We start from the raw sequence: 18,317 nt of genomic DNA on the forward strand, positions 1-18,317 counted from the left end.
GTGCATGCTTTGATATGTGACTTTGATTTTGATGCATTTTAATTAGCAAAGACACAAAATGCACTTCTGAAGGCAGTGTTAGATGTGCAGCTGCAGTTCCTAGCCACAGGAGGGGTCTCTAGGCCAGTCACAGTGAGAGTTTGAAATGTTTCTAAGAAGGAATGGTTGAAGCTGTTTGTGTCCAGCCCCCACTGCTGGTTTTGTGCCACTGAGGAGCCCCAGTGTGTGACCATCACTCCATGGTGTAACCCCAGCTGCCTCCTCCTCCTCCTCAGCTCCCCCGAGTGTCCCACAGCACAGCCACAGCCCCGTGTTTGTGTTGTCACAGGCCATCTGTATAACCTAGGAAATGTTCTCCCTGTGGAGAGCTTAGTCCTGACAACTTGTTTAAATGTGCTATTGGAAAATAAAGATAACAAACCAGTCCTTCTTAGTTTGTCTTAAATGAGATTGTAGGTCTTTTGTATTTGGGGTTTCCTTAGTTTTTCTGGGGGGATCTCTTGTTCTGGTTGCTTTTCAGGAGGTGATTTTGGCTGCTGGTTGCCTGCTGTGTGTGGCAGTGCCCTCTGCTCCAGAGGTGTTCAAGCCTTGCTGGTGGCTTCTCAGAGCTCTGCTGAGCAACTCCAAGTAGAAATAATCTTTCTTGAGTGTCTTTCTTGGGAAGTGCTGCTGCAGGTTCTTGTCTGAGATAGGCTTTGGGATTTTGGATGGAACACTTTTACTCTGAGCAACCTGGTCCAGTGAAGATGTCCCTGCCCACAGCAGGGGCTGGGAATGGGGTGGTCCATAAGGTCCTTCAAACCCAAACCATTCTGGGATTCATGTCTGAATCCCTGAGCTCGGTGTTTCTGTAATAATCCATCTTGCTGATCATCTGCCTATTGTTTTAATCAGAGACATAATTATTAGTCCATGTGTGGCTGTGCTTGGATCCAGAGGTGTGTCTTGTAGTGGTATCACCAATAGCTGCTCTTTCTTGGGATTAAAGTACAAATTTTACTCAGTTGAATAATCTATGCTGTTATCTACTTGAAAACTTACTACTTTTGTTCAGATTCAGGTATTTAAAGCTCTTTAAGGGGCAACTCCAAGGAGCAGGGAGGAATCTGGTACTTTATTATTTTGAAGCCTAACAGTTCATGTGGATCTTGGTTTAGCTTTCCGTCATAGATTCTTGGAGGTAAATAATCCTTTAATACTTAAACTTGATACCCTGAAGAGAAACAGGAGTAGTTTAATGGAAATGAAGAGCCTGAACAGGTTTAACTTGGGCGTTTGCTCCCCTGCCCTTCCCGGGCTGTACGTGCGCAAACACTTCCACGGAGCCGCTTTATAAATCGTTAAACGACAATATTTCGAAACCTTCATCTGCCATAATCTTACATTCTAAGCACTTTAAGGAATTAACACAGACGGTGGGTGCTGAGTCTCCGATGAAGAAATCGCGCCGAGCCTGCGGGGAACACGGCACCGCCCTGAGGCCAGGGCAAGTCCCGGGAAGGGGCTCTGCGGCAGCTGATGGCGAAGCTCGTTAACGCGGCATACTGCAACCCCGTCCCGGTCCCTGTCCCGGACCCGACCCCGAGCCCCGTTCCGGTCCCGGTTCCTTCGGGGGCTCCGCCCGCGGCCACCCCGGCTCCCCTCCCAGAGCCCGCGGATCACGTGACCCACAGCACGGTCCGTACCACCCCGCGGGGGAGCGCGGCCCGCTCCCCGTGTGGCACATGCGGGTCGCTGGCTGTCGCTCGTCCCTTCTCGTGTCCCCCGTGATCGGAGACCTCTGCTCCGCTCTGCGATGTGACAGCTGGGCAGGTGTAGCGCGGGAGGGGAGGATGCGTCTTCCAGACCTCCTCACACCCCACCTCCTTTGAGGTAATGGCTCCGCCCGGCCCCTGTGGACAGGGCGGCCCTGGGCCGAGCCACTGCGGCAACCGGGGGGTGGTGGCTCCCCGGGAGAGCGGCGGGACGGCCAGCTCAGTCCCGCGGTACGAACGGGTTTCTCATCTCTCTCTTTTTTGCGTTGTTCTCCATTTTCTCCCTTCTCCGCAGCGGCGGCGGGCGCGCGGGCAGGGAGCTGTCTATGCCTGTCCCCCCCCAGCTGGCGGTGGGGGTGGTACGGCCTGTGGGTCAGTTGGTGTCAGGCGCCCGCGGACACGGGACGGGCCGGGGGAGCCGCGGTGAGCAGGGGCTCCGGGCACGGGAACCGGGGCCGGGCCGGGGGTGACGGGGCACGGGGAACCGGACACTGGACCCGGCGGGACAGGCCGGCCCGGGTCCGGCAGGGCCTGAGGCGTTCGGGTCCGTGGGCGCTCAGCAGGGCCGGCCCGTTCCGGCCTGAGGCTCCGGGCACGGGGGGCTGCTCTTTGCGAGCTCAGCCTTGATCCAGAGGAGGCCACCAAGCTGATCGGGGGGAAGAGAACCTGTCCTTTGAGGAAAGGCTGGAATAATTGGGATTGTTCATCTAGAAAGGAGAAGGCTTCGGGGTGACCTAATTGTGGCCTTCTAGTACTTAAATAGAACTTACAGGAAAGATGTTAAAGGATATCTACAGGGGTCTGGAGTGACAGGAGAGGGGGGGAACAGCTTCAAATTGACAGCAGGGTTAGATAGGATGTTGGGAAGAAATTTGGCCTGTGAGGGTGGTGGGGCCCTAGCACAGGTTGTCCAGAGAAGCTGTGGCTGCCCCTGGATCCCTGGAAGTGTCCAGCTCCAGGCTGGATGGGGCTTGAAGCAACCTGGTCTGGTGGAAGGTGTCCCTGTCAGTGGCAGGGGGTTGTATTGGATGATTTTCAAGGTTGCTTCCAACCCAAACCATTCTGAGATTCCCTGAACCTGTTCCTGTGATACTGGAGGTATCTGGGCATGAGGGATTGGTCCAGCCCCATTCCCCCCGTGGGGCCTGAGGTGTCCTGGATCAGTGTCCAGCATCTGGGCATGGCAGGCTGGGTTGTTCAAGGCCATCCCATCAGCAAACAGAAGATTGGTCCTGGATCAGTGGAATTCCCAGGGAGGTGTTGCAGTCACCATCCCTGGAGGTGTTTAAGGAAAGACTGGACATGGCACTGAGTGCTCTGGTCTGGGTGACAGGGTGGGGATTGGTCACAGGTTGGACTCGATGGTCTCAGTCTCAGGCTGAGCTTAAGTCCAGCTGCTCGTGGTGTGATGCAGAGCCGCACTGGCAGCAGTGAGATCCCGTGGTCTCCCTGTGCTGACCGTGTCTCTGTCCCTGCTGCAGGAGGCCTGGCGGCTGCGCTGAGCCCTCACTATGAACGCCATCGTGGCCCTGTGCCATTTCTGTGAGCTGCACGGCCCTCGCACCCTGTTCTGCACCGAGGTGCTGCACTCGCCGCTCCCGCAGGGCGCCGGCAGCGGGGACATCTCCGGGCAGAACGAGCAGGCCGAGGAGGAGGAAGGGGGGATTCAGATGAGCAGCAGGATCCGCTCGCACAGCCCGGCCGAAGGCGCCAGCGCCGACTCCAGCAGCCCAGGGCCAAAGAAATCTGACATGTGTGAGGCAAGTGGGGAAATCGGTGTCCTTGGCTTGGCTAAAGGGCTCTGGGATTCTCTGATGTAAATTGAGTTGTTTAGAGACAAATAAAAATTTGAACAGCACTGGTTTTTGTATGTGTCAGTGCCAGAAGGTCTCCAAGTCCTCATAAACTGCAAGCTAGCCGTAACTCTAATCCTAATGATCCATGACAAGAGGATGAAGGAGGTGTTGAACACATACACCTTGACAGGACCTTGAGGTCTCTTTGAACTCTGTGATCTGTGATTCTCTTGTCTTTGAAATGCTTTCCTCATCCTTTGTTAGATTAGGTCAGATAGTTTATTAATAGTAATTTTAAGAGCAGTATTGGTTAGGAAGCAAAAAAAAAATGCAAACACAATTAAAACAATAGGAAAAATACATATTCTTAGTCATTCAGGGCTGTTCAGCCTGGAGAAGAGAAGATTGTACAGCAACCTTCCAGTGTCTGAAGGGGCCTGCAGGGAATCCAGGGGGGGACTCTTCATTGGGAACTGCAGTGACAGGACAAGGAGTAGTGTGTTGAAACTGAAAGAGAGGAAATTTAGGTTAGATATACTAAAGAAATTGTTCCCTGTCAGCGTGGTGAGGCCCTGGCACAGAGAAGCTGTGGCTGCCCCATCCCTAGAAGTGTCCAAGGCCAGGTTGGATGGGGCTTGGAGCCACCTGGGGTAGTGGAAGTTGTCACTGCCCATGGCCGGGGGTGGAATGAGGTGATCTTTAAGGTCCCTTCCAACCCAAACCATTCTATGATTCTCATTCTTCTTATCAGTACTTCCTCTGATATATCTGTTATTTACTTTCCCTTCAGTTGTGGCCAGTTTTGCTTGGCCAGTTGGTTTCACAGCTGCTGTAACTGAACTTTACCAGCACCAAGTTCACAGTGGAATTAAATAGTGGAAAATGAGCATAAGATCAGAGAAAGTATATCAGAGTTTTGTGTGAGGAGCTGAGTTCAAATCCTGACCCTGACTCACCTTCCTTGTCTTCTGAGTCTTTGTGTTCCTGTCCGTGTGTGTAAATAACATTTTATGGTGTTTTGGAGGGAACAGTCAGAGCTCTTTGGAAACCCGAGGTACCTGCACGCTCATTTATGGCTGGATTTGCTTTTCTGCCTTCAGGGCTGCCGCTCTCTTGCAGGAGGACACCCAGGGTATGTCAGCCACGACAAGGAGACCTCCATCAAGTACGTCAGCCACCAGCACCCAAACCACCCCCAGCTGTTCAGCATCGTGCGCCAGGCCTGCGTGCGCAGCCTCAGCTGTGAGGTACCTGCCTCGGGGCACAGGAAATGCTTCAAACCCAAGATGTTCCATTGCTGCTCCTGCCTGCTCTGTGCAGACTGAAACATGGAGGGAGCCAGGGGGAAAGACACAGAAGTCTGTTTATTGCAGGATTGGTGGTATTTTTTAGCTTGATGTTTGATGACCTCAAGAGTTCCTTCTCACCTTGTGAGGCTAAAAATATGCCCTCCTTGCTTTTTTCCTTGTGCTTATTATTTGTCATTGTAAGATAACTTGTTTTTTGTAAAAACCTCTGAATGTGGTGTTGAGTACCCTTTATAGACCATTAATATTCATCCTCTAATAGACATGAAGGAAAAACCTCACAGATTAATGAACATTTGTGTGTCAGGATCAGCAAAATTCCTTCTGGATACTCAGTATTGTAGTTGAATGGGGCTGAATTCTTAAAATACAGTTAAATTAAAGGATTTGGAGTGTTTGTAGAATATCTCTGGAAGGCTTTGACCACACTTTTGGGATAGTATTGTAAAAAGGCTTCATTTATTCACCAAGTGGGTGTCAAAGTGCAGGGAGCTGTTTAGTTGGTTACTCTGTGATGTGTTTAATAACTTTGGTGTGTGTCCCTTCCCTTCAGGTCTGCCCAGGACGTGAAGGCCCTATTTTTTTTGGAGATGAGCAGCATGGTTTTGTGTTCAGCCACACCTTCTTTATCAAAGACAGCCTGGCCCGAGGTTTCCAGCGCTGGTACAGCATCATCACCATCATGATGGACCGGATTTACCTCATCAACTCCTGGCCTTTCTTGCTGGGAAAAATCAGAGGCATCATTGATGAGCTCCAGGGCAAAGCACTGAAGGTGGGTCAGTCCCTGTGACTCAGTGTCAGTGCAGCATCATGATCCCTGATTGACAGCTGAGTAAAAAAGCTGATCCAGCTCATGACAGGGTGGTCATGAAGATTGACACAAGGCTCAGGGAGGTCATGAAGATTGACACAAGGCTCCAGGGATGTTTATGCCCATCCCTGGAAGTGTTCATGGCCAGGTTGGACAGGGCTTGGAGCATCCTGATCTCATGGAAGGTGGCAGGTGCCTGTGGCAGGGAGTTTGGAACAAGTTGATCTTCCCAACCCAAACCATTCCAGGATTCAGTGTCTGGGGATGTAGGAGAGAAGCAACAGGAAGTTGAAACACTCAGTGCTTTTCACAGGCCTTGTAGACAGCAGCTTTGTTACAAATGTAATTAAGTAAATCTGGGAAGGACAATGATTTTGGAGCACAAGTGTTACTTAATGATAGTTTCAGTCCATCTAAGAATAAGATGTCCCTTCTTTCTCTCTGTTTGCCCATGACTGGACGAGCGTGTGTGACACACCCTTTTCACTTGCTATTTTTGGGGTTTTTTTTGCCTGAGTTTTGCAAACACTGAACCTCTTTGAGTGTGTGAGCTGTTCCTGCTGTGTGTGCAGGTGTTTGAAGCAGAGCAGTTTGGGTGCCCCCAGCGTGCCCAGCGCATGAACACGGCCTTCACCCCCTTCCTGCACCAGCGCAACGGCAACGCCGCGCGCTCCCTGACCTCCCTGACCAACGACGAGAACCTCTGGGCCTGCCTGCACACCTCCTTCGCTTGGTAATGCACTGCTGGGCTCAGCCTGGGCAGCTCCCTCCTCAGGAGGATACTGCCTGAAACAGTGGGAATGGGATTTGAGTGTTTGGGTGTTTGTTTTTTTTTTTTTTTTGAGGTAATACTCAGACTTTGCTAAGTAGCATCTGAATTGGAAGGAGCCAACACTGATGTCTTTAGGACAAAAAAATGTCTTTTTACTGTGAGGTAATACTAATGGAAGCCATGGCTATGCAGATGGAAAGGTTTTGCAGTGTGGAAGGAAGGAATAAAAGATGCTCCTGCCCCCAGTGTGTTGCAGCTGGAATTCACAGGTGACAGACCATGGTGGTTCACCTGGCAGTGCCCCTGTGCTGGATCAGCAGCGTGGGAGATGCAGCCATGGGGCTCTGGGAGAGTCCAGTTGCTCCAATGCCTGACTGGCTCAATAAACTTCCCTGGAAAGATGCCACAGGGAGGGTTGCAACACTGGCATGTGATTTGGGTGGGGGATAAGCATGCTGCACAAAGAAATTCAGAATGCTGGGGTCTGGGTGACTTTGTGTGGCAGGGATTGTAAGATGGGCTGATAGTCCCACACTGAGGAAAGCACAGGGATGAGCTGGAAGGTAGCACAAAGTGGTCAGTGCTTGGCTGTTTTGTTTGACATCATGACATCAAGTTTCTTACTGGATTGTTGCACCTGGCAAGCTGCATGACTCTGCTTCTCTTCCTTTCAATGTCTCCAGGCTGCTGAAGGCTTGTGGTAGCCGGCTTACCGAGAAGCTTCTGGAGGGAGCACCCACAGAAGACACCCTCGTTCAGATGGAAAAACTTGCAGGTGAGACAGAGGTTTCCAGAGCTGCAAAAACCTTCTGAGAATGCTTTGAATGATGAAACACTGAATCCTTTGATCAGCATCTTAAGCACAGCCATTGCTCATCAGCTTCACCGTCCTGGTAGTCTCTCCCATCTGGAGATGGCTCTGACAGGAATGTGAAATCCAGGCACCTCAAAGGCTCTCTGCATGTGGTGTTTGTCACTTGAGCAGCAGAGTTGCATCATCAAGATTATTGTTCTCTGTGGCTGGGCTGGCCCTCCCAGTGAATCTTTACAGCCAGAAGGATGTGCAGTCACAACATATGGATTTCTTGCTTCTTTTTCTACAAACTTTCTAAAAGTAAAGTTTATTTGGGTTTTTTTCCCTGTGTTGAACTATTTTATTAACCATGTAGACTAGAATCTAGAAAAGCTTTGTCCATAACCTTTAAAATAAGAATAGAGAACATAACTAATCAAAAAATGTGACTTCAGTTCTGTAGAAAATGAAAATTCCTTCTTGACCCTTGAGTAGTTATTTTTTATCTGAATTAACACTTAAGTGTGTCTGTGCTGCTGCCAGTACTTTCAGTTACTGTGTTCTGAGCTCTCTCTTCCCACATACACCCAAAATCACATGGCTGCAGCATGTGAGCACTTTCCACTTTCCATTCCTAGAGAGGAGCAATTTTTATGACCAATCTTCCCCTCTGTTTTTTTTTTTTTTAGATCTGAAAGAAGAGTCAGAAGGCTGGGACGGTTCTGAGGAAGAAGAGAAGCCTTCTTCCCAGCCAGATGTTGTGGAAGGGCAGGAGCTGTCCAAAAGCTCCCCTGAAACCTCTCTGGTGCCAGATTGCAACAGCTGGAACGTGGCTCACAGAAGGTTGTCTGTGTTCCGCTCTCTCAGGCACATGAGACAGGTAACAAAGGCTGCAGAGTTCACAAGCTCTTTTCTCCTGATAACGTTTATTTTTTTTTAAAGATACGTTTATTTCCTGCAATCTGCACATTCCCTGGTGCTGTGGTTCAGCACAGTGCCTGCCCAGCCAGGAACATGATGTGAATTGCATCTCTGGGCACGCTCCCTTCCTCACGTGGGCCTCTGGTGATCATCAGTCATGTGGGGTGGGGTCAGATGATTTCTCTCAAACTCTGCACTTTTCTTCTTCCCAAGAGCGGTGACAGTAATTTAATACAGAGGTTCTGCAGCTCCTGCAAAGCCAAGTAATATTTGCTTTTTAAAAAAGTGTTTCAGAGGGAAAAATAATTTACAAATAGAAAAAAATTACTCTGTATGGTTCTTACTTTTCTCCTGTGCTTCCTGTGACCTGGCTGAGGGGGAAGGTTCATGTGTCCAAGGTTCATGTGCTAAATTTCCATGTCCATTCCTGCTGTTCAGGTCTAGCCATTTTCCTGCCTGTCACTCATGTTTTTAACAGGGCAAACTTGACATTCCACTCATGTTTATAACCAGTGCAGAATGGTTTGGGTTTTTTTTTCCCCAGGTTCTTGGGGCATCAGCATTCCGAATGCTGGCTTGGCATGTTCTGATGGGGAACCAGGTCATCTGGAAAGCTCAGGATATGGATCTTGTCCAGTCTGCCTTTGATGTCCTACGGGTAGAAACCTTTTCCTTTGTTTCTTGGCTGCATATTTTAAATGTATTTCTTTAGTACTCCAGCCTTTATAATGATCTGCCCCAACATGTGATCTTGTGTAGAGTGTGTTCTAAATTATGTGGTTTTGAAAAAACAGCAACCAAAAAAAACCCCAAAAAACATGCACAAAACAGAATCCCCTCAACCTCTGGATATCTTGCTTGTCCTCAGCAACTGCAGGGGCTCTCAAGCTGAATGGGTTGCTTTGATTGCCCAGATGAGGAGCATCTGCCTAAGCAGTGCTCCATGTCTTAGCCTGGAAGCTGAGCTCCAGGTTTAGCCCTGGGGGTCAGGGAGGGAATTGTAGTTGGTTGTTGAATTCCAGAGTTTCTCTTGGCTGGTTCCCCCCGCAGACGATGCTGCCCATCGGGTGTGTGCGCATCATCCCCTACAGCGAGCAGTATGAGGAGGCCTATCGCTGCAACTTCCTGGGCCTGAGCCCACACGTCCAGATCCCTCCCCACATCCTGGCATCTGGTAAGAACCTCTTGCAGAACCCTCTCCTCTCCCTAGTCATGTTAAAGAACACTACTTTTTTTTTTTTTTTTAATAAGTATTGGCTGCATGAAATAAAGCCTGAACCACTTCGTTTTGGTTTCCCCATGTCTTTGCCTGCTCAGTGACTGAAAGATGTGACACCTTCTCTAGGCCAAGCAGGGTCTGTAGCTGTGTTTTAGAATCTGGGCTAGCACAGCTCATGCTCTTTTGGGCTCTTGTTGCTGCAGAGTTTGCAGTCCTCGTGGAAGTCCGTGCTGCCACCCGCTCCAGCCTCTACCCAACCCTGTTTGATGATGAGCAGTCCCTCAACAAGTACGAGTTCCTTGTCACCAGTGGGAGCCCCGTGGCAGCAGATCGAGGTGGGTGATGGAAGCAGAAAGAGCCTCTGTCACTGAGATTAAAAGAGCATCTTGATCTTTAACTGGCCCTGAAGGAGGTTTGGGTAGAAGTCAGGTCAGTATTCAGCTGGGGTTTAGCTGCTTGAGGTGAGGTTCACCACAGTTTGTTCAGTTATAAAAGATTTGCTCTACCAGATCAGCATTTTGCCTGTTAATTTTCATAAATGAGAAATGAATTCTGTAACATAGGTATAAGAAAAATTGTAGGGAAATTCTGTAACCCACAGTGAACACTTTCAATCCTGAGATACTTGTGTGTTTATTTTGAGTAAGACTAACTTGTAAGGACCATGACATCACTGATTTTCCATGTACCACTTGGTAGTCAAATATCACTGATAGAGAAATACCCTGACTTTTCTATTTAATTTTACCTACTTCCTTCCAGCAGTTGAACCCTTGCACCTAGAGGTGATTTGAGTCAGGTCCATCAGTCTTGTCTTTTCTGGGAAGTCTTAATTTAGATGAATTTGCCTCACTGAGTGTCTCAAAAGACACAGCACATGGCTCATCCTTCCTCTTGGTCCCTGAAGACAGAGATGCAAAGCAGAGACTTGCTGCTCTCTGCACAGTGCTCTTCCTGTTGTTGATCCCACATGTATAAATACACCAGTTTATTTTCCATCCAGTCAGTGGCATGTCCAGAAACTTCTGCACAAAAATAGTCACTGCAAGGTCTTTTCTCCACCACAGCATCAAACTTACTAGGCCATGGACTGCTGGGAAAAAAGTCTCCTAGGGATTCCAAAAAGTGGTCCAGGAATGCCTTGGGTTAGTTGCTGGTTTATTTTTTCACTAGGCATCCTGGAACTGCCCTTAACAAGAACATTGAATCAAGTATAAGTTGAGGGTTTATATTTTTATATGTATGTTTGTATATTGTACAAAGGAGCATGAAGGTCTTTTCATAACCTTGTGTTTTTAATGATCTTTTGATAAAGGCACAACCAAGGCTAAGCAGGAGTTTAAAAGTGGGTCTGAAGAAAAAACAAAGACCCCTGAACCTGTTTGGATGTCCCAGGGTCCTTCACTAAACTCCATGTTGCTTCTTAGCTCAGATGTTTTTCTAATAAGATGACCTTTAGCTGCTCTTCCATGGAAATGAAATCCCAGCAGGCTACTGGGGGATATAGTTAACAATTATTAGTCATAAAGGTGTAAGCAGTAACCTTTAGCTTGTGTGTCCTCTTTCTCACCCTTCCCCCTTTTTCTGATCCTGCAGTTGGCCCAACAATCTTGAACAAGATCGAAGCTGCCCTGACCAACCAGAACCTCTCTGTGGATGTTGTGGATCAGTGCCTTGTTTGCCTGAAGGAGGAGTGGATGAAGTAAGTACAGCTCCCTTGCTTTCAGAGGAGCAGCTTTGGCACTGCTCCTGGAGCAGCAACAGCAGAGTGCAGGACACACTTCAGTCAGGTGACTTCTGCTGCAGTTCAGTTGGATTTACAGGAACAAATTAAGTCAGGAGTCAAGAATTTCCTACTCTAGTCCTAACTCTCTTTTTGGCTTTCAGCAGTTCTTGACCTTTATGCTTCAGTTCACACATCTGTAGGTTACCTGCATGACAACACCTGCCTGCCTCACCCAGGTTAGGAGGATTAAACCTGCAGATCCCTCTGTGCCTGTCAGTGTGGCCATGGCCCAGCACAGCTGACACCCAAACACATGCCTGGGTTCTGCCTTCAGGCTCTGCATTTCAGAGGTGCAGGTAGCTGTAAAGGAAGACCAGTCAGTCATGTGAATAATTCATGGAACATCATGACTTTGTGAATTTACCTGAAGGCAGAAGGGCGCTGGATGTGTCTCCCAGTTGTCACAATTAATTGTTCTGCTTTCTGCTAGAATGAAAAAACCAAACTAGAAATATGCCCGTTATTACTGAAAATGAGTCATCTCCTTAAATAATCACCCTTCTCTATCAAAGCATGAGAATAGTTTCAATGAAACACTGGTTTGAAGTTTTTATTAACATTTAGTTGCAGTAGGTGCCAGGAGAAGCTCCAGCTCCTCTTTGTTCCCTGTTTGATGGCATGTGAGTCCATTTGATAATGACAGGAATCTCTTGTTCCTGCAGTAAAGTGAAAGTCCTCTTTAAGTTCACTAAAGTGGACAGCAGACCCAAGGAGGATACCCAAAAACTGCTGAGCATTCTGGGAGCTGCAGAGGAGGACAATGTCAAACTTCTCAAGTTCTGGATGACCGGCCTGAGCAAGACCTACAAGTCCCACCTGATGTCAACAGTTCGCAGCCCGACGTCCTCAGAGTGCCGGAATTAAAGGTGCCCAACTCCCCTGCTGCCTTCAGAGAAGGGCAGGGACCCCTGGTTACCTCTGCTGAGCCTGCAGCTTGTGCTTTAGGTGGATAGTGAGGCTTCATCACTATTCTCCTGGTCCTCAAACCAACTTGAAGAGTGACTTGAGTCTTTTCTACTTGCTGTGAGACTGGACTAATAAGTGCTAATCCACAGTGCTGCTGTCTCCCCAGGAACTCAGCTCTCAATCTAGACGTGCACACTCAAGACTAAAACACAGCAATGCTCAAAGAATCAGCTAAATTAATTAAAATCCCATCCTGTCCTCATTAAGCATCATGGTGTGGCAGCAGGCCTCACCTTTAGGTTGCTTGGCAGGCCTGTGACAACATCCAGAACTCCTGGGAGTGCATATGGGTAATCTCACTGAAATCCCACATAAATCTCCTCAATGCCTGAGAGAACAAGAACCAAAAATAAGAGGCACGTCACAGGGTATGGATCACATGTAAATTATTTCAAACCACTTTGTGCTCAGATTTAAGAGACTATTTTCTGCTGTAGCATAAGTCAGGATATCCCATGGGAGTCCTGTCACTCCTCTTTATTTATTTATAATCTTAACTTGAGACGGTTTTAGCATTTGCTTTGGAAATCTTGTCTGGGAGGGCAAATTGTAAAATAAGAAGTCTCAAAATGCAGCCTGCTTGCCTCTCAGAGGGGAAAACACTTGCCTTGATTTGCCTGTGGTTGCAGAACTTCCAGGTAATGAAGATAACCTTGCCAGGATAAGGTTCTCTTCTGTCTTTTTTAGCTTCCTAATAAAGCAGAAGAGATTCAACCTGTAGGTGCTCCCTTATATAACTCTATAGTAGCCATTTTTGCTTAATAGTTCCTGAAAACATTGGTGCATTTTTTAATTACCTAACCAGATATTCCTTAGCTGTTCTGTAAGGAATCTCTGTTTCTGTTGTGAAGTCTGGGGTTTATGTCTTTTCTTTTTGTTTTTCTGGATCATTATTGGGAACACTTGACATTACCACAGATGTTTTGAACAAGCTAAAGGCAGGTTTTATCCAGGTGACCTTCTACACTCATTCAAGCTCAGAGAGGATGTTCCAGCTTGTCACAAATTCTGTTCTTATATATAAAATATGGAGGTTGATTTTTGTCTGGAACATCTGTAAAATGGAGACAGGCATTAAATCTCATAAGAGCTATTTTTGTAAAATGAAGAAAGCCTGGTTTTGTGTTTATTTTCAGTGTGTGTTTGTATTGTGGTGGGGGAAAGCAGCAGCTGATCCACAAAAGTCCTACATCCTTAGCCTAGATCTAATGTAGAGAATTTAATACTGATCTTTTCCTCTTATTTTTGTATTAGTTTCTTGTAGACTGACCTAGTAATCTTTATTTTAAAATTATTCTGGTCCAGTCCAGAGCTGTGTAACAGAGCAGCTGAGACATCATTTGACATTGAGACCTTCTTGATTGCTGAACTGGATTTGTCTTTTAAAAAAACAGCTCTCCCAAGAAATCCAGCATCAAAACCTAACCTAGTGCTTCCTTCCAAAACAGTAAAAGGGTTGGTCACAAGGTCGAGCCCGAGGCTGCTGCTTCTCCCTTGCTCCTGGTGAGTTGTGCAGGACGTTGATCCCTTTCCATCCTGACCTGATGGGCTGTCACGGACAAGCAGACTCGGTTTTGAGCCAGGGCAAGGAAACCACTAAAAATGCCCACAGGAAAGAAGGGGGAAGAGCTGCCAAGTCAGTGAAGCTACACCCAGCTGTGCTTGCCTGCCAGAACACATCTGTACGTGGGATTACCAAACGATTGCCTGGGCAGGTTCCTGCAGCTCGCAGGTGAGGCCGCGGGTGCTCCCTTTGCCGTCAGTGAGAGCTGGAATGTGCACAACTTAATTAACAAAAAAATCATGTCTGCAGACATCTTTCAGCACCCTCCTTCCCTCCAAACGATACGCCTCAGAGACAAACTGATCGAGGCAGGATAATTCTTTATTCCACTGTGATTTCTGCCTGGCTGAACCGCGTGTAGCTGGGAGCGAGGTGGGAGCGGTGAGTGCTGCAGCTGCCGTGTGATGGAGCCAGTGCTGGGTCACTGCTGCCTGCAGTTACAGACAAACCCTTCTGGTACCAGTTCTGCCACCCCTGTCCCCTCTGCCGGGCAGGGTCCAGCAGCTGATGGTCCCCCTCTATTCCACCCTCATGAGACTCCACCTGCAGAGCTGCCTCCAGCTCTGGGCTTCACGACATCACAAGGGTGTGGAGCTACTGCAGCGAGTCCAGAGGAGGCCACAAAGATGCTCCAAGGATTAAAGCCCCTCTGCTCTGGGACAGGCTGGGACAGCTGGGGGTGTTCACCTGGAAAACACCCAGGGAGGCCTCAGAGTCCCTTCCAGAGCCTAAAGGGGCTCCAGGAGAGCTGGAGAGGGACTTTGGATGGGGGCCTGGAGGGACAGGACACAGGGAATGGCTTCCCACTGCCAGAGGGCGGGGTTGGACGGGATATTGGGAAGGAATAGCCGAAGGTGTCGCTGCCCATGGCACGGGCTTGGAACTGGATATCTCTGAGATCCCTTCCACCCAAACCATTCCGTGGTTAAAGGATGTGAGGATGTGCTGCGTGTTGGCAGCATCCGCTGCACGGGCTCGGGGTGCGGTGACGGGTTCGCTGTCAGGGTTCCGGTACCTGGGGAAGGGTCGGTGTTCGGGGAAGGGTCCGGGGCCCGGGGCAGGGTCGCTGCTGCCGGGATTTGGGAGCCCGGCCCAGCCCCGTGTGGCGGCCGCTCCTCCCCGCGGGCCGCTCCCGCCTCCGCCGCGGCTGCGCGGGCCGGGCCGGGCCGGGCCGGGCCATGAGGGCGGCGGGGGCGCTGGCGGCGGCGGCGGTGACCGCGGTGGCGCTGGCGGTGGCGGCCTGGCGGCGGGCCCGGCCCGTGCGGGAGGTGCTGTTCTTCCCCTCGCGGCCCTGCTGCATCGAGGCGCTGCTGGCCGAGGCGGCCGAGCCCGGGGCGCCCGCCCGGCCCTGTCCGTGCCCGCTGCCCAGCGGCGACACCGCCCTGAGCCGCTTGGTGCGCCGCCTCCTCTCCGCCCGCCGCTCGCTCGACCTCTGCCTCTTCTCCTTCTCCTGCCCGCAGCTCGCCCGAGCCGTGCATCTCCTGCACCGCCGCGGCGTCCGCGTCCGCCTGGTGACGGACGCGCAGTACATGGGGCTGCACGGCTCCCAGATCGGCCGCCTGCGCCACGCGGGTGAGCGCGGCGGGACCGGGGCGAGCCCCGCTCCGGGGCCGGCCCTGCCCCACTGCGGGCCCGGTGAGCCCCGAGCTGTGTCTGACAGGCCCTGTGTGTGTCTGTGTGTCTGTCTGTGTGTCTGTGTCTGTGTCTCTGCAGGGATCCAGGTGCGCCACGACCAGCACAGCGGCTACATGCACCACAAGTTCGCCATCGTGGACCGCAGGATGCTCATCACAGGCTCCCTCAACTGGACCACCCAGGCCATCCAGAGCAACCGCGAGAATGTGCTGGTGGTGGAGGACGCCGAGTACGTGAAGGCTTTCCAGGAGGAGTTTGAAAGGATTTGGGAAGAGTACAATCCTGCCAATTACAGGTTTTTTTCTGAAAGGCAGTAAATGATAGAGCTGCCTCACAGGGCTAGTGGAGCATGGCAACACCCACAGAGTTTATTATTATTATTATTATGTATAGACATCATTGTTTTGTCCATCTGGGTGTAACTTTGGTAAATATCTCCAGAGAAGTGTTCTCTGCCCTAAGATGCCACAGATCCCTTGCTGTGGGTCATTCCCGTGCTAGAGGGAATGACACAGCTGTTTGGTTGTGAGGGTGACAGTGACAGAGCTGCATCCGTAGGCATTAAAACTTTGGGCAGTCTTGTTCCTGTGCCCTGGTGCAGAGTAGGTGTGTTCCTACAGTGCTGAGCTTGTCTTTCAGTGGTAAAGGGAACATTTTTCAACTTGGGATATGGAATGGAATTGTAGCCAATTCCAAATGGAATTGTAGCCCAAGGGCTCCTCTACAGTGAAAAGGAAGGAAGAGATAAGAGGGCTACAGCGGAGTTAAGAGTTTCTATAGATTAAGTGCCTCGGTTACATTTCTTGTTGGCATTAATTGTTGAAAGTTGGTAAAAGGAAATTCGTGGGAAATAGCAACAATTTTTAAGTTTTGATTGTGTACATGTTTCTTTTGGTTAAAGGCTGGCAGAGCTCTGGTGTAAAAGATGTAAACAGCTTCTCTTTCAGCAAGGAAGCGTAGGGAGCTCTGGAAGGAAATGAGAGAAATGGTTCTTTGGGATCAGGGTTTATCTGGAGAGCAGACACGGCTGGAGTTGGGTCAGCACTTCAGGTGGGCTCTGGAAAGCCCCCTCGGTTCTTTCAGGTGTTGGGACACCTGTCATGGTCTGTGCCCTCGGCTGGCAGCACCAGCCTGGGGACAGCAAGGGGAGGGAGGTGACATCTCTGTCCCCACAGCTCAGTGTGGAACAAAGATGATGTAAAAACCTAAGAATTTCAAACTTAAAATAGTGTCTATGTAAGAATTGTTTTATACTGAATAGAAAGTGCCTTAATATCTCTCAAAATGAAAAGAGGTTTTTATATTCTGTTGCCATTTTTGTTTCCAGTAGTGCTGTGATTGGCACTGTTAAATAAACCATTTTCACTGAAAACATCAACAGCCTCATCTGACTTTTTCATTCCAATTCCTGTAGATCCTTATTATGATCCATGGACATCCCCAGATTTTAGATTGGTTCTGAAAAAGCTTTCCTGGGGGAAAGAAAATTATGTTACCTGTATGGAAGCACCTAGGGAAGGTCATTCTCCAATAAATCCCGTTCAGCAGCACTAGATTTAAACTACTTAGTAAATATATTATTGCTAATGTATAATATATTATAATATATTATATGATACATTTTAATATAATAATATTAATTATTATATTAAATATAATAATATTATATTTAATATAATAATATTATTATATTAAAATGGTGCCTGTTGCATTTCCTATGTGAAGTGCGACTATAAAAACCATCTCCCTTTTCCTGCTCTGACCTCTGCCCTGTTCTTTCTTCTTTTTAGAAATAAACCTGTCACACATGGCATGCAAAGGGTGGTGCAAAAATAGTTTATTACCATATAGTTAATGTAAAGTTAGGTAATTATATTTACAAAGTAAAAATGATCAGCTACATCCAGGGGAGCCTAGCATGTCATACAAGGTTTGTAAGGAATAAATACAGTGAGAAAAGGTGACGTTTCTATTACAGCGAGCAGTTGATCAGGAATGGTGGCTCTTACAAAAGCACTGGAGAATAAACTGGGAGTGGAAGGGAGAAGGGAAGGAGACAGGAATTCACACACGTGGAGGAACAGGAGCCTTCCACACCCTTCCCCTTTGCAGGGGAAAAGACGATGCTGAGGCTGCAGCATCCCAGCGCCGCCCCAGGGCACAGCTGGAGCTGAGGGACGGCTGCTCTGTCACATCATCACAGAAACAGCCCTGGGACATGAATCCTCCACCCCCAGTGCTCACAGGGCCCGGGCTGTCCCCAGACACAGGGCACAGATGAGACCCAGAACCAGTCCCCACTGCTGTCAGTGGGGGGAAGCTCTGCCCGGACAGAGCCAAGGCCGAGCTGTTCCGAGGCCACTGGAGGAAAACCGGCCCTTAACACCTGAACTGCCACATCTGACACCACCCTGAGCCTCACAGAGCTTCCTTCCCCCAAACCTCCATCCTTCCAAATGGTTCTTTAAACTCTCAAGTCATCCAGAACTCCAGGAAGGGGGACACGGGCCAAGCTGGAGGATTCCTGGTTCCTACTTACCACAGTCTCCAGTACTTTACATGCTTTGCTTTCTCTAGGTGAGAACAAACAGTGAGCACTCTTGTCCTGCACACAGGGTGAAGAAAGCATGAAGAAAATAATGCTAATTGCACCCATTATTCACGAGTTCAGAGCCAGCTGGGTTAGTTCAGCTGGTACCAACTTGTCAGGTTTCTCTATTAAAACCCACACCCTCTGTTTCCTCAGCAGCCTCACACTGAGGTTCTGCAGCAGTGCCTTGGCTCTTCTTGTTGTAGTTCCACCAGCTGGAAGTTACACAGTGAGTTCAGCTCGTGGCCAGGCTGCTGTGGGATGGGTGTGTGTGCAGGGGGGCTGTGGCTGCTCTCTGTAAAAACAGGGCACAATTTGCACATGCACAGCGTTGATGCTGCTATCAAACACAAGATTATTGAGTCCTCTGAGTGGGAAAAAAACACCCCAAATTTATAGC

General features: G+C 49.1%; 2 protein-coding genes across 4 annotated transcripts; both read left to right on the forward strand.

Moving 5' to 3' along the window:
• The first annotated feature begins 1,756 nt into the window (after positions 1–1,756).
• FLCN (folliculin) lies at positions 1,757–13,240 on the forward strand. Of its 3 annotated transcripts, none has more exons than XM_036392670.2 (12): positions 1,757–1,872; positions 3,236–3,514; positions 4,651–4,797; positions 5,411–5,632; positions 6,244–6,404; positions 7,127–7,218; positions 7,926–8,116; positions 8,702–8,815; positions 9,208–9,331; positions 9,580–9,711; positions 10,973–11,078; positions 11,825–13,240. In XM_036392670.2, exons 2-12 carry the CDS (start codon positions 3,266–3,268, stop codon positions 12,024–12,026), a joined length of 1,740 nt encoding a protein of 579 aa, XP_036248563.1. In that variant the 5' UTR covers positions 1,757–1,872; positions 3,236–3,265; the 3' UTR covers positions 12,027–13,240. The 3 variants fall into 3 exon arrangements, with proteins under 3 accessions (XP_036248563.1, XP_036248562.1, XP_036248561.1); XM_036392669.2 differs by lacking the exon at positions 1,757–1,872 and adding an exon at positions 1,913–1,985; XM_036392668.2 differs by lacking the exon at positions 1,757–1,872 and adding an exon at positions 2,048–2,177.
• Positions 13,241–14,870: 1,630 nt separating this feature from the next.
• PLD6 (phospholipase D family member 6) lies at positions 14,871–16,705 on the forward strand. Its single transcript, XM_036392576.2, has 2 exons — positions 14,871–15,264; positions 15,406–16,705. Exons 1-2 carry the CDS (start codon positions 14,871–14,873, stop codon positions 15,642–15,644), a joined length of 633 nt encoding a protein of 210 aa, XP_036248469.2. The 3' UTR covers positions 15,645–16,705.
• The last annotated feature ends 1,612 nt before the right edge of the window (positions 16,706–18,317 follow it).

The sequence above is a fragment of the Molothrus ater genome, chromosome 16 (assembly GCF_012460135.2).
Source record: "Molothrus ater isolate BHLD 08-10-18 breed brown headed cowbird chromosome 16, BPBGC_Mater_1.1, whole genome shotgun sequence".
NCBI lineage: Eukaryota > Metazoa > Chordata > Aves > Passeriformes > Icteridae > Molothrus > Molothrus ater.

What these genes read in the sequence shown, in the direction of transcription:
- FLCN (XM_036392670.2), top strand. Translation starts at nt 3,266, where the DNA reads ATGAACGCCATCGTGGCCCTGTGCCATTTCTGTGAGCTGCACGGCCCT. An exon ending in TCCCCACATCCTGGCATCTG is followed by an intron (nt 9,332 to 9,579) that starts GTAAGAACCTCT and finishes TTGTTGCTGCAG; the next exon opens with AGTTTGCAGTCCTCGTGGAA. An exon ending in CTGAAGGAGGAGTGGATGAA is followed by an intron (nt 11,079 to 11,824) that starts GTAAGTACAGCT and finishes TTGTTCCTGCAG; the next exon opens with TAAAGTGAAAGTCCTCTTTA.
- PLD6 (XM_036392576.2), top strand. Translation starts at nt 14,871, where the DNA reads ATGAGGGCGGCGGGGGCGCTGGCGGCGGCGGCGGTGACCGCGGTGGCG. An exon ending in CGGCCGCCTGCGCCACGCGG is followed by an intron (nt 15,265 to 15,405) that starts GTGAGCGCGGCG and finishes GTGTCTCTGCAG; the next exon opens with GGATCCAGGTGCGCCACGAC.